At 40.5% G+C, this 14,696-nt stretch overlaps 1 protein-coding gene across 9 annotated transcripts in view; it reads left to right on the top strand.

Annotated features, from left to right (window-relative positions):
• The window catches only part of synrg (synergin, gamma), a 45,590-nt gene that overhangs the window by 5,834 nt on the left and 25,060 nt on the right, over positions 1–14,696 (top strand). For 3 of the 9 annotated variants that reach the window (XM_017308260.1, XM_008424922.1, XM_008424919.1), the window contains 8 exons: positions 216–485; positions 2,489–2,569; positions 3,435–3,631; positions 4,654–4,926; positions 6,337–6,497; positions 8,431–8,555; positions 9,879–9,941; positions 11,837–12,742. In XM_017308260.1, coding sequence (XP_017163749.1) covers positions 216–485; positions 2,489–2,569; positions 3,435–3,631; positions 4,654–4,926; positions 6,337–6,497; positions 8,431–8,555; positions 9,879–9,941; positions 11,837–12,742 — 2,076 coding nt within the window. The remainder of the gene's footprint in view (positions 1–215; positions 486–2,488; positions 2,570–3,434; positions 3,632–4,653; positions 4,927–6,336; positions 6,498–8,430; positions 8,556–9,878; positions 9,942–11,836; positions 12,743–14,696) is intronic. The other 6 variants (XM_008424927.1, XM_008424926.1, XM_008424924.1 and 3 more) reach the window with 3 other exon arrangements.

Below are 14,696 nucleotides of genomic sequence, written 5' to 3'. Positions count from 1 at the left end.
AAAAAAAAAGTTGTGTGACATGATTAACTTCCAGACTTCCATAATGAAATTTAGATTTAAAAAACTGTTAAATTATTTTATAGATGATCATGAAAAATKTGATTTTCATTTTTGATATGCAATATCAAAAATATTTCACAATTTCTTTAACCTCCTACAAAAAACCCACAGTCTGGACGCTACTAAAGGAGCTTCTTCCTCATTCACCCATCCAGGCCCCTCGCTGGAAGAGAAGCTCTTCTCCTCCTGCGATCTTACCGCCGATAAATCCGCCCAAGTTAGCTTTAAGTCCAAGCAGAGTTTGGCTCAGATGGCTCCGAGAGCCAGGGTTTCGTCCCAGTTCTCGGCCAGCCCCAAGGCCAGGAACTGGGCCGCCGCCACCGAGGACTTGAGCTCCGTCTTCATCACGGAGAAGAGGCAGGAAGCCGCGGCTTCTCCGCCCAACCCCCAGCTGCCGTCAGCTGCTCAGAGCGGTAGTGAGAGCGGTGAGAGAAGCGCCCGTTTACTGGACTGTACTGCTGCTTCTASTGCACCTTGCTTTGCTTTAGCGTTAAGGAATAACAATAAATACCTTCATTCTAACTGGTCGTAGTTTCCAGTCTTTTTTTGTTGCTCAATYAGTTTGTATGAAATTCAGGGAGTAAACAAATCAAGCTAACTGATTCTTCAGGACGGAGAATTTGGTCATTGTAAATAGGAAAAAAAAAATTACGTTTTTGCCAAAAATCTCAGAAATTTTGAAATTAATCTCAGAAATTTTCTAGAAAAAATGTGGACATTTCCAAGCTCAAAGTAAAAAAAAGTTTAAAGAAACAAAACGAAAATTTCGAGATACATTTCAGAAATTTTYTTATAAAAAGAATTGGYAACAYTTTGTTTGAAGGGGGGTGAATAAGAGCGTCAAGACACTTTCATAAACATGACATAACACATGTCATGAACATGAATAAGCCTTCATGAATATTTATGACTGTTGTCATAACAAATATATATTTGTTATAAACGTTTTACTGATTGCACTTTAAAAATTAGGTAACTTTATGTTATTAAAGGAGAGCTGTTGCCTTGCTGCAAGAAGGTTCTGGGTTCGATTCCCGGCCCCGGTCTTTCTGCATGGAGTTTGCATGTTCTCCCTGTGAATGCGTGGGTTTCTCTGGGTACTCCGGTTTCCTCCCACAGTCCAAAAACATCACTGTCAGGTTAATTGGCCTCTCCAAAATTGCCCCTAGGTGTGAGTGTGTGTGTGCATGGTTGTGTGTCCTGTGTGTCTCTGTGTTGCCCTGCGACAGACTGGTGACCTGTCCAGGGTGAACCCTGCCTCTCGCCCRGAACGTTAGCTGGAGATGGGCACCAGCAACCCTCCCAACCCCACTGAGGGACAAGGGTGTAAGAAAATGGATRGATGGATGGATGTTATTAAAGGTAAAGTTTAAACAGTAATGATTTCTTGGTTAATGTCAAGTTGTCATAACAAAGACATTTTGTATAATGTCAACTTTGTATTAAAAGTGTCATAATTTACCGAATGACGCTTTATGACAACAGTCATAAATATTCATGAAGACTTATTCATGTTCATGACATGTGTTATGTCATGTTTATGAAAGTGTCATGACGCTCTTATTCACCCCCTTCAAATAAAGTGTTAACAAAAAATTGGAAATTTCTGAGCTCTACGAGTTGAAAATGTACGAGAAACGTTTTCACAAATTCTGAAGTCGATCTTGTGAGAAAATGTCCACGATTTTTTCCACAAAATTTCTGAGATTAATCTAAAAATTTCAAGAGATTTTTGGTGGAAATGTGCTCTTTACTTTTTCTTTTTGTTTTTCTATCTACAATGTCCGTCGTACCGTCCTGCTGTCTGTAAATCCTCCGCTACGTTTCTACTGACTTTCCGCCTCTGTCAGAGGCTCTYTCTGCTCCTGGAAATGAACCGTGTCTGTCGGGGTCTCTGGGTGATTCCTGCTGACTAATAAACTCTCTTTCACCGTGGATTTGAATCCCAGACAACAACCTCTGGCTCATGGCTGCTGCCTCGGTTTTAACAGGGATGCGCATGGATTTTTAGATTCCTCTTGGGAGCYCACCTCATCTGATTGTGCATGCTACTTTGCTACTTCTGGTTGTTTTTTTTCTGTCCATGTTATTGAGAGAAATAAAATGCCAGATAATCTTTCTTTAAAGACTTCATCACYATCATAAAAAAGTTGGGAGTTTGTTGTAGTCTTTCTTTGGAAAGAAATGTTCTGATCACTGTTGGTGTTGAATTTGTATTCTTTAACTTTTATTTTCTCATGGAAGATGGGATTTATGGCCTTATTTAGAGGAACGCTTGTGATTTGTATCTGCAGCCAGCCCGGCAGACGTCAAGCTTTTTTTCCCCCCTCTGTTGAGTTTGATGCCAGCAGGGCTCAGGTGTCGGCAGGCCCAGACAAGACACTCGTCGTAAAAACTAACTGAGTGTCTCCCGGTCTGCTTGTGACAGCAGGTGTTGCTGTGTATCCACAACAAGAGCACATTCAGTCCATCCCGCCTGCCTGGGTTTACAACGACAGCCTCGTCCCAGGTAAGCGCTTCCGCTCAAGGACGGGATCAGTGTTTAAGTTTTGGATTATTTATTTTCTGCAGAGTTTACCGGTACCTAATTTTGGTTTTTGTGTTTTTTACAAATATCTGGAAAGTGTGACGAGCATTTATATTCAATTCAACGGCAAAAAAGTACAATTCTGCTGAAAAAAAAATCTGAAATTTTTAGATTAATCTCAGGATTTCTAGAAATAACGTGAACATTTCTGACGTCCAAAAGTCAAAATTTTCCAAGAAAAATACTAAAATAATTTAGAGATTAAACTTGAGCATCATGAAGGCTAAATAAAACTTTGGACAGGTTTGATACWGAGAAAAAACTTTACCGTCAATGAATTAATTAATCAAAATGGTAAATTAATTACACAGATTTTAACKTGTTAAAAATTTCAATGAACTTTGTCGCATTTTATTTTTCTCCATAAGAAAGTACCAAGTTGGAGTCTTTGTGTTCTCATATTTTTGGTCGCACAAACCCCATCTACAACCAACTAGCAGTGGATGACAAAGCCGCTTCYATTGGCCAACTAAGGGGTTCATTTTTGCTTAAAAAAAAAAAAAAGTATAAAGTATGGTTAAGATTTAAAATAATGCCATGAGCTTAGAAAATGTTATGATGCACTGACCTACCTTTCATATGAAGATGGAAATATTAGGGAACATCTACAAACCTTTTGAGGTGAGGCATTAGTCAGATTTTAATGTTCTTTAAATGATGAAAACCATTACTTTGTGTAATTGTATAGAATAACTCCAAAAAAAATGCATTAAAGGTCAAAGTTACAAAATGTAAATTGTGAAAGAAAGTTCAGTAAACATGAACCTCTGGTTGTTGTTCCTGGCAGACATGTTTAAGAAGGTTTTGGACCTGACGATGACTCCGGCAGGGATAGACACGGCAAAGCTCTACCCCATACTGATGTCATCGGGGCTTCCCCGGGAGGCACTGGGGCAAATCTGGGCATCAGCCAACCGCACAACCCCCGGCATGCTGACCAAGGAGGAGCTCTACACCGTACTGGCACTAATCGGTGTGGCACAGGTAACAACAGCAACAAACACACACAAATAAATAAACCCCCTTCAAACAACTCCAGGAATAATCCTCAACACATTCCTCTATCAAACTTTAGTTAAACGTAAAAAAAAAATAAATGCAGCATTTTCAATAAGCTCCAGGCTCATGAAGCACGGCGAGCCTTACGTTTCCTGAAATCATATGAGTTCGGCAGGAGACTTCTTATCAGCCCCAACCTGTCGCGTAACGTACTTCCCCCTTCGGGGGGGGGGTTGCAAATCTGCAGGCAGCTCACGAAACGCAGCGTGCCACCGCTTCCATCCCTGGAATAATAAAACACCGCCGGTGATGTAAATCTCCCACGGCCTTAAGAAAAAAATATGAACCCAAACAAGGTGCGTTCTGCCACAGCAAATCTGCTCTGAAACACAGAGGAAAGCAACAGTTTACTGCCAGAGGGCCCCATAAGTCTCACAGAGCCTGTTAAAGATGCTTTTTCACCACTTTGATCAGTATATGTACATCAAAATTGTGAAAAAGTTACTCTTTTGAGCTTTACATCATGTCCTAATGTTATTCCCTCATCAAAAATATACATGGAATGTTGCTTTGATTCTTTCATGCATATTTGAGAAGTCCTTTAATCTCCATGGCAACCATTGAGCTTTGCAAAAACGTCTGGGTGGACCTAGCTCCACCTTTCATATGAAACTCCTCCTCAGAGCTGCAGTTTTCAAGCTCCCCTCCCTCTCGACTCCTTCAGTCAGCTCCTTCAGACTAGCCAGCAGAAATGACCAAACACCTGGTAGAACCGAGTTAAATTACAAAGTCAAATTTCTTTTAAGTCATATTTGATGTACATAGATTTTTTTTTTTTTAATCAAATGTAGCATATTTACTTGATTATGCTATATAATGKCACTATGTGCATGGAAAACACACAATACTGCTCCTTTAAATAAGTAATCATTAATTTATCTAATTCTTTGGACCTAATAAAGTATTTTTAACTTRAATTTAGTGAAAACTGTCTTCCTACATTCCAGACTGGCCTCCCAGTGTTGAACGTGGAAATACTGAGTCAGTTTCCGTCCCCGCCTGTGCCCAACCTGCCGGCCCTGGCCATGGCCCTGGCCCCCGTYATCCCTCCGCACCAGCAGCCCATGATGGCCCAGCCGCCCGTCTCCATGTCCATGGCAACACCAGCAGCGCCGGTACCGGTACCGGTACCAGTCATGGCTATGGCACCCACCGTGCCCGCTCCACCGCCCACCAACGCAGGTTTCATCGCCACTTTCCCACCTGCACCAGCAGCACAGGTACATACCCTGGTTAAAGTGTCGGAGCTTCTCATTTTGTCACATAGACAAAAATTTTAATGTCGTTTTATGACAATGTGATGTTGGAGCCAAATGAAGTAGAGCTTCAATGTGAAATGGAAGGAACATTATAAACTTCAGAAAYTCGCTTTCAGGCATGCATGCCAAGTGTTTGTGTAAAAACTAGCATCACTTTTAACATCCCATTAAGAAGGTGTCATGCYGTGGGGCATGATGCTGCGTCTGGAAATCAGCAGCCAGAGTTTCCCCCAGAAAACCTGCTAAGCCCAGTGGTAAGGGGCGCTATAGGGCAGTCATCRAGCGATGTGCCATGTTTTTGAGTTAAAGAAAATGTTTAATGTTGACAGAAAATTTGAAAGTATTACTAGTTAATTGTGTGTTATTGGAAGACATTAAAAATACCTAAAACCCAACTACCGTATTTTTCAGACTATAAGCCGGTACTTTTTTCCAACGTTTTGAACCTTGCGGCCCGGTGCGGCTTTTCTGTGGATTTTTCTTCAACCGCCAGGAGGCTCTTTAGCAGGAAGTAAATCATTGGAAGTCGAAACTGGAAATCAAAGAAGAAAGCATTAATTTTCATTTAGAACAAGCACATGCTAGCAGCAGGCACGACGGAGAAATGTTTTCAAACTCATCATGGAAACCACATGAAGAAGTTCATATGATGCAGCTTTCAAGTTGAAGGCTATTGATCTGGCAGTACAGGAGGGAAATAGAACCRCTGCACGTAAGCTCCATGGTTCGGCGTTGGAGACGCAGGGCTGCATTCTTAATAGCAGATTTAGCAGCAGAGGGCTRCGTCCTTGTGAAAAACTGGGAGCGGCGGAGATGCCAGCAGCTTATAGTCCGGTACGGCTTATATATGTACGTTTCCAGTTTAAAAAAAAAAAAAAAATCTTTGTAGACTTATAGTAAGGTGCGCTTTATAGTCCGGAAAATACGGTATGAAGTCTTAAAAAAAAAATCAAACAATAAAAAATGTAAAATCAAACAATGCTCAGCCTGGTGGGGGGTGTAAATAAAGCCTGCTGGCCCATCAGGCTTATAATATACTGTGGGAAACCGTGAGCACCTTTCACTTTGTAGCTATATTTTCTGAATTTTCAGACAAAAAAATGGAAATCAGGCAGAATCGGATTTGGGAAGTCAGACTTTTTAAAGATTGTGATCGACCAGAAAACTGCAATCGGTGCAATCGATATTCTGTAACTGCAGAATAAGGTGGTTCTTCAAAGTATTCACTCATTTGGGTTGAATACAAATGCACACCACATTTATTTTTATGTGTAAACATTTATTAAACCATATCTCAATWACCTTCTACTTYACAAATATGCACTTCTTTATGCTGATCTGTTATAAAATCCTCCGCATGCGTTCTCGTAGGGGAGCAAAACCGAYGACGATGACTTTCAGGACTTCCAGGGTGCGCCGAAGGCTGGAGCCGGAGACCAGGCCTTCGCTGATTTCCAGGGCGAATCTGGAGGTAGTTTTCCCACAGCTGCTGCTGCTCCTGCTCCTGCTGTCACACACCAACATCCAAACAGGTGAGGATGAGACTCCACCAAGGAAAATATTTTCCATGAGTTGAAATGTTCCAATTTTAACTGTTTTAAAAAAGTCACCTGAATAATTTCGGAGTTTACTTCTCTATAATGCCCATATACATCATAGTTAGCGTTCCTTCTGCATTCAGTCTACCTTCTCTGAAGAAGAGGTGTGATTATATGCAGAGACAAGTGTCAAATATTCAGCTGCCGATGGTTATTTATAGCCCAGTTATTTAGCATAATAATTGCGCCGCTCATTGTCTGTCTTACACCGCCTTAATGTCTTGTAATAACCTCCTCTGAATAGCAATGAGCTCGGGTCATGTCTTAATGAATTRATTTCGGTGGWCAGTAGAGCCTCATTTCTCTATATTACTTTCTAGGCTCCTTTCCCACAGACTGCTCTTTCAGTGAGACAGATCTGCAAGGCAATTATCTACACAGAGATAAAGAGAGTAGCAGGAAAGAAAAAACATCTAAGTCAAAGGAGTCTTTATAGTTCTAGCTTTTTAGGCTTTGAAAGAAATCCTCACAGTTGRCGATAGCTGTTCAGATAAATCATATGTGAGAGTCAAACCGGTAGCCATAACTACACTTACATCCTGAATATGGGAAATAATTTACCAATAGTCTAGTTAGTTGTTTTAAATTTATTTTTTGGGGGGGGTTGGTTGAGATTAAATTATGAATTAATATTGATTTAATTTCCTTTTGGCATTAATAAAGTATTTTTGAATTGAATTGAATAGAAATTTGCTATTTTGRAGCTGGTAAGGCTTGGATTAGAACGTGACAATGAAGCAAATCTTGGCTGCTATTTTTTTTATTGATTCATGATATATCGGCACTAACATCAGTATCAGCTTATATCAGTTGTTTTTTTACCATATCAGTAAAAATGTCTTGGAAGGGTTGTAAATCTTTTTCACTTCCGATACAATATCAATATCGCAGCTTTGGGCGTTGGCTGATATCGATACTGACTCGATACAATATGAGCAGGAATAATACATACTTTTATTATTTATTTTGTCGTGTGAAACGTTAGAGAAAGACTTSATTAAGTGATATTTCTCACAGAACCATAGTCAGTAATAATTGGTATGAAAACAATTGACCCATTTGTTAACCAGTGGGTCTGCGTATGGGATACAGTCACTGGTGGATAGAAATTCAGGGCCGGGCTAAACGCTGCAGCGGATTCTTCTGTTRGGGATTTTTAGGTGCAAGCTGATATAATCCGATACTTGATTTTTGGTTGAAAAATATACTGTATATATATTATATTTATGATGATGGTTAATGCCAGTTATCAGCAATAGCAGCAATGTTAATATCGAATATCTGCACAAATTTTCCCATCTGTTCATCCCTTGTTATTTTGTGACTTTACGCAGCTTTTCGGTAATTGTGAGAATGGTCAAATGCATTTTAATTCCTAGCTTGGTAGGGCTGAGCAACATATCGAATTATTTTCGTCATTTTTACATCAATATGCGAAATATTTAAATTTCCCATGCAAGATTTAGTAAGATTTTATTCAATGCCATAAATGCAAATTCTGTATGCCAAAAATATATTTATTTGACATTTGAATGGCAGTGTCTGTTAGACCAGGATACAAAATATTAGAAATCTTACCTATTTTCTTCTTTCTTCGTAACACGTGGAATATACTAACCAACAATTATTACACTCCAAACATCTTTTTGCGAAATGGATATTGCACTGACAGATATTACGTTGATATTCACTATGTGTCATTCACTGTCTCTTATATCACTTATTGCAATGTAAGATGTATTTCTTTTGCAGCCTTTTTTTCTTAAAAAAAAAAAAGTCTCTTAAACCTAACCAAAAAAAGATGCAAAGTTTTATTGTTGATGTTCACACTTCATGGTATCTGAACGAAGCTTGTGCGTCCTTGCAGCACAGCCGCCATGCTGACTCCGGTGTCTGGCTTGTCCTCTTCCTCTGTCACGTCCTCCGATAAGTACGCCGTGTTCAAGCAGCTATCTGTGGATCCGCCCGCGGAGCCCGCTCCCCCCGTCTCAGGTAGCGCAACACGTTGGCTCTGATGGTTACAGCACCGTCTGTCCTCTCGGACGTATTACCGACAAGTACAGCCACGTAGAAAAACAAAGACCGTTCATGCTTAGAAAATATTGTCCTAAAGTTAAATAATGCAGTCATTTTGTTTAGTTTTTTTTTTTTTAAAGTATTTTTATGTTTTAAATAGGAGTGAGCATGAATCTAGGCCTGTCACAATAACCAGTTAATCAGTTAATCACATGATAAATTAAAATGAGCTAGATAATTTCTATTCTGATTATTTTTTTAAGGGCAATTATGCTTGGTTTTTTTATCTCCATTTTATTTATTATTTTTGTTTTTTATGTTTTATTTGCATATTTATAGTATTTTCCAGTTTCAGGGTTCTTTACGCAGTTAAAGTATATTGGTCTTTAAGAGGTTGAAATTGCCTCATTGATAATGAGATTATTTTCTCATTATCAATGTATTACTTGAAAATGGTCTCAAAACAGCAATATTATCGTTTATCGCAGTAATTTCTGGAACAATTTATTGTCCAGCAAAATCTGTTACTGTGACAGGCCTGTTTATCATTTATTGTTAAAAAATTCTTACATTAAAATAATTGATTTATTGTGATAAATTGTAGTTACTGATGATACATTTTAAAAAACATCAAAACTGACATTGTGATTGGAAACATTATTTTTGCTTTTTTCTCCACTGTTTGTTCCGCAAGAGCATCAGTAAATATCAGGAAATTCAAAAGTATGATTAAATGCCATTACTGTGCCGATATAAGTCACTCTTTTCTAAAGAAGAAGCCTTTCTCAAACGGAAATGTTTTTCAAGAGCAATATTTGTGTTTGTGGTGCTATGAAGGAATGAAGGATGTCGTCGTATCATGCAGTCACAGTCATATGTTCATGCAGGTTGCTAACCCCTAATTTTAAATGGTTTGCATTATTAGACGGCAGTGTCCATCGCTTGTCCTTAGCAATGGACACTGCTTACCTTATTGACCTATTTCCAACTCCAGCACGTTCCAAAACGATTAAAGCCGAAAGCAGAGCAATTTTGTTGAGTTCCAGTCACCCTTACTGTTATCTTTTGAAATTCTTCAGTTCTTACAGACTTAATAAATCATAGATATGATTCATTTGTCATAAAATATACTCTATTTCCTCATACTTGTTTTTAAACACCTCAGTGATACAGAAAGTAGCTAACATTGGGTAACAACATCCACACTGAAGAGTCTGGTCAGTGCCCCCTGGTAGAGCTCAGACGGAATCGCTCATCTGGTTTTGACTCATTTTTCGATTTTTCTGTTTTATTGTTTAGATACTGGGGACAAATACAGTGTGTTCAGACAGCTAGAGCAACCTGCTGACAAGAAAACAGTTGGTAAGAAACTCAACTTCTCTTTGTTTAGAGTCCAATTTCTGTTTTTCCTGCTGTTTAAAGAGGACTAGTTTCACATCTTCTATGAGAAAAATGCAAATCCTTACATGAAAATGGGTGAGGGGTTCAGGGTCAGAGCCAGATTATTTCTGGTCAAACATGTAGTTGCAAATTGGGAAAAGCCGCCATGACAGCACTGTTCCGTGTTTACGCTGTCCTGTGTTGATCCCAGTGTGTTTCCCACCCGTGCTTCATTAGAACAGCTTCTGATGGGGGCTTCTCTTACGACTCCAGTAAGTCATGCTTTGCTGTGACCTTTCTTTGGCATTGCCGGGCTCCGTCTTCTCTAATGAGCCCATTAGTTTTCCCTCTTCTTCCATGCAGCTGCCATGTGAACAGATTCTCTTTCAGTTCCTGCATATATTACTACTACAGTGTGTCGAGACATGTTGAAACTTAATGCATTCTGAGTTTTGGTTTGTGCTTTAATCAACATCTTGTATGATGTTTTTTTTGTTGCAACACAAATAAGATATTTTTATAGTCTTTATTTTTATTTTTTTTTATTGGTGCATAAAATGCTCATCTTGACTATTATTTCCTGTTTGGAAAAAGTAGTAAAGATTGTAAGTTTTGCAATTTGAATTTCCTGGTGGCATGATCATGTGGGTGTAGGATGTTTGTCTGAAGTTTACATACACTCATCACTGGGCATCAGAGTCGCATTGATTTGGGTTTTTAATGGGGCTGGACGATATGACTGAATCATCGATATGTCTATCGATGATTATTGATTAGTTTTTTAGTTAAAATATCTTAAATACAGCCAAACTGGAGGCGCGACTGCGCCTGTTTCATCCAGTTTTCTCTCCACGTCTTTGTGTTTTATTTTTAAGCAGTTATGAGACACGGTGGGCAAACCTGAAACTGCTGCTGTGCAATGTACTCAACATGTTGCTAGGTAACCAGAGAGTCAACCTGCAGCTGGCTTTAAGGTTTCGCCACCGTGTCTCATAACTGCTTAAAAAAATTAAATGGCGGCATGGAGTCAAAGGAGAGAATGAGTACAACAGCTCAAGAGGAAATTGAATATAAAAGAGGAAAGGTCACGCCACCATTTTGGCAATATTTCAGATATCTAAAACAAAAGTGATCAATAGTTATTACTATAAAATGTTTACATCGTGATTGATTCATATCGTCCGACCCTTGGCAGAAGTTAAACAATTAGGTGTGATATGACAATTCTCTCGAAACTGACATCGGAACTGGCTTTAGGATGGATAGAACAAACTCTGCTGTAAACGACCAAACTGTGTATACGGGTCAGGCCTGTACTAGCCTACCAATATAAATTCATTTTACATTTTCTACTAAGAAGAGCGGTCAAAAAAATGAAGCCAAAGTGCATTAAACGGTTTGTTGAAAAAATTTATGTAACCTTAATTAATGTTCAAAAATCAGTGGAACTGAATTTGAGTCTATATTATTTTTATCCTGTAGAGATTAGAGTAGATACATTTCTTTGGACTTGTCCAACCAACTCTTGTTTATTAAACATGTTTGTTGTAAATAGCATTCCAACCTGGACAGAGAATAGTACAGATGTATCATTAAAAGCCCCCAAATGAATGACTTTCATGCTGATCATGTGTGGATGTAAACTTGTGACTGGTTGAGCGTTGTTTGTGCGGTGACGTGTGCTGTTTCTTTGGACATGTTGCCTATGGTTCATCACAAGAACTGGAAGTTTACCATTCTCAGCGGACTGTAGGCGTGCTGCAGCTAATCCACTCTTCCTCTCTTACAGGATTTGAAATTGAATTGTTGGCTGTTACAGTGATGGTTATGTTTTTTCTTTTTTGTTGCTGATCTTTCCCTCCGTTCTCTTTTTCAAGGGGAAGGATTCGCAGATTTCAAGTCTGTCAATGCCGACGACAGCTTCACAGACTTTAAAACCGCCGACAGCGTCTCTCCACTAGACCCTTCAGATCAGGCCAAGATCTTCCAGCCCGCTTTCCCTTCTGCTTTTCCCAACTCTCAGACTTTACAGCAGCAACCAGCAGTGTCTCTCTCCCAGCCCAAAAATCCTCTCAACATGGCCGACCTGGACCTCTTCTCCTCCATTCCTGCTCCCACCGAGAAAAAACTCGGCACGTTCCCACCTGTATCATTAGGCCTTCTCCCCAGCGGAGCCAAACCTCCCTCGGATGATTTTGGTGACTTTGCCCTCTTTGGCTCCTCCTCTGAATCCGCCCCGACCGCGGCGGCGGTGGCAGCAGGAGGGGCGGCGGTAGCCACTCAGGATGACTTCGCCGACTTCCTGGCGTTCGGAAGTTCTGGCGGCGAGCCAAGAAGCGAGGTTGGTGCAGCGAAGAAGCCTCAGCAGGGCTCGGACAAATACGATGTGCTGAAGCAGCTGTCTCTGGAGGGATCCGTCTCCTATGACGACGCCAAAGAGAGTGGCGTAGGCGGCGGCAGCTCCTTCTCCTCCCTCAGGAGCGATGTGGACGACTTCGCCGACTTCCAGTCGTCAAAGTTCTGCACGGCGCTCGGTGCCTCCGAGAAAACACTGGTGGACAAGGTGGCCGCTTTCAAGCATGGCAAGGAAGACTCTGCGTCAGTCAAGTCGCTGGACCTGCCATCCATTGGTGGCAGCAGCGCGGGGAAGGACGACTCGGAGGATGCGCTGTCCGTGCAGCTGGACATGAAGCTGTCGGACATGAGTGGGGACCTGAAGCACGTGATGTCAGACAGCTCCCTGGATCTGCCGGGCCTCTCGGCCCACCAGCCCCCCGCCACAGGTGAGGAACTAGTGCGCTTGCTCTGGTGAGGCTCCGCCCAGCCGCACCGCCATGTTGTTTCAGAGGCCAGCCGGTATCTCCGCTCTCACTGGAGCCACTTACAAAAAAACACAGTCACCAAACATGCGGTCAAAGAGGAACTAAATGAGGTCTGTGTTGAAGAGAAAACGCTCAGATGTTCCTGAATACGGTGGCCCTGAAGCACAAAACACATCAACAAGTCACTAAACACAAATATGTATTTGAAAACACAACATATTCAAAAACACAACGACATTAACAAAGCACAACTACAAATTAAGTAAACATAAGAAGTTGGTCCTAGAGGGAGCCTGGAGACTGATTGGATGATGATGCTTTAGTACCGGAAGTGATTCTGGCGTTGACGCGTTTGTTCGAAATATGAATGATAGCAGTGATTACGGCTGGAAAATGTATCATGATATAAGTTTTTCATATCAGTCTATCGATAATTGAAGATATAGATAATTATTTATTAGTTTTGATTGTTACATTTTTTTTAATATCTAAAATGCTTTCAAACTGGTGGCGTGACCTTTACTGGTTTATTGACAGTTTTCAGTCAATGATTATGTTTATTTTTAAGCAGTTAAAAAGCTGCTTAAAAACTCAACTTGTTGTTGCCAGGTAACCGAAGAGTGAGTCAGTTGATGCTACCAACCTACCAATTCAGGTTCAAATGTCAAAATGCCGTTTTCCAATCAGCGATGTCTCCCACTGGGACCTGCCTTTTTCATTTTCTTAATATTGCTGTGGTTTTTTTTTTTTTTTTTTTTTTTTTTNTTTTTTTTTTTTTTTTTTTTTTTGTTGTGCCTAGTTAGTGTTGTGCTTTTGAATTTGTTGTCATTCATTTAGATTTGTAGTTGTGTTTAGTGATCCGTTGAAGCAGTTTACATTTCCGGGCCACCGTACCTATAACATATCAGATTAGATGCATCATTTCCTCCATTTGACATTTCATCATCCATATTTATTCTATATTTATTTATTTAATTTATTTATACCTCTCCTCTTTTCACATCCACCTTCTTCCTTCTCCTTTGCCCCATATGAGCCGGTATAAAAGCCCCCGCCTGCCCCTCATACCTTATTCAATTAAACTGACGAGTGCCTGAGTTCTAATACGTTCGCAGCCGCAGCTCATAGTCGAGGTCCCGGGTCACAGCCTGCCTGACTTCGATAAGCTTCCTGTTGTGTCCCCACTGAGGTGGCGGCACACTCTCGGCGTGCCATTTGCGCGTTGCTCTCGTGTCGAGCGGTGGTGACAGGCGGTCCGGTTGAATACAGATGAGTACAGGAGGCGGTGGGGGTGATCGTCTGAATTATTCAGCTCATAGGTTTTTCTTTTCTTTTCTGTTTTTTGGTTTTTTTTGCACAATAGACTGGAAAAAAAATCCCAAAGGCGTTACCTGAAGTGTATCGTTTTCAGCTGCCGTGTGCCGATGGCGAGAAAATCTAGTTTGGATTAAGTGGAAACAGAAAATCTCCCCCCTTTAATAGGAGATTTTGCATGCAGCAACTGGGAGAGAATCTATTTTATTAAAGCAACATTATTGCTGGATGCAATATAAACTTCAGATTTGAGTGCTTGAATGTGGGTGCATGCGGTTCTCTATTTATGTCTGATCGAATATTGTATTACTCTGCAGTACTATTTTGTTTTTTTTATTTACTTTTTTGATGATCCTCTGGCTTTGAGGCATTTTTGCCTTCATCGTGTCGATGAAGGCAAAGTCCAACTCCACCCCGGTGCTTGTTGTGGTTCATGTATTAAATGGAAATCAACCCAGTTTCCTTAATATTCAGGTTAGGGTACAGGTCAGCACTTCCTGTTCTTCATCCCCCCCGCCACAGCTTATCATTTATTCATCCAGCGTCTCACTTCCACCTCACGGCTTGTGTTTCATTGCGCCTCACCCGATTCAGCTGGGTA

This window comes from Poecilia reticulata, linkage group LG13, assembly GCF_000633615.1.
Source record: "Poecilia reticulata strain Guanapo linkage group LG13, Guppy_female_1.0+MT, whole genome shotgun sequence".
NCBI lineage: Eukaryota > Metazoa > Chordata > Actinopteri > Cyprinodontiformes > Poeciliidae > Poecilia > Poecilia reticulata.
This window is presented reverse-complemented; position numbering and strand designations above follow the sequence as displayed.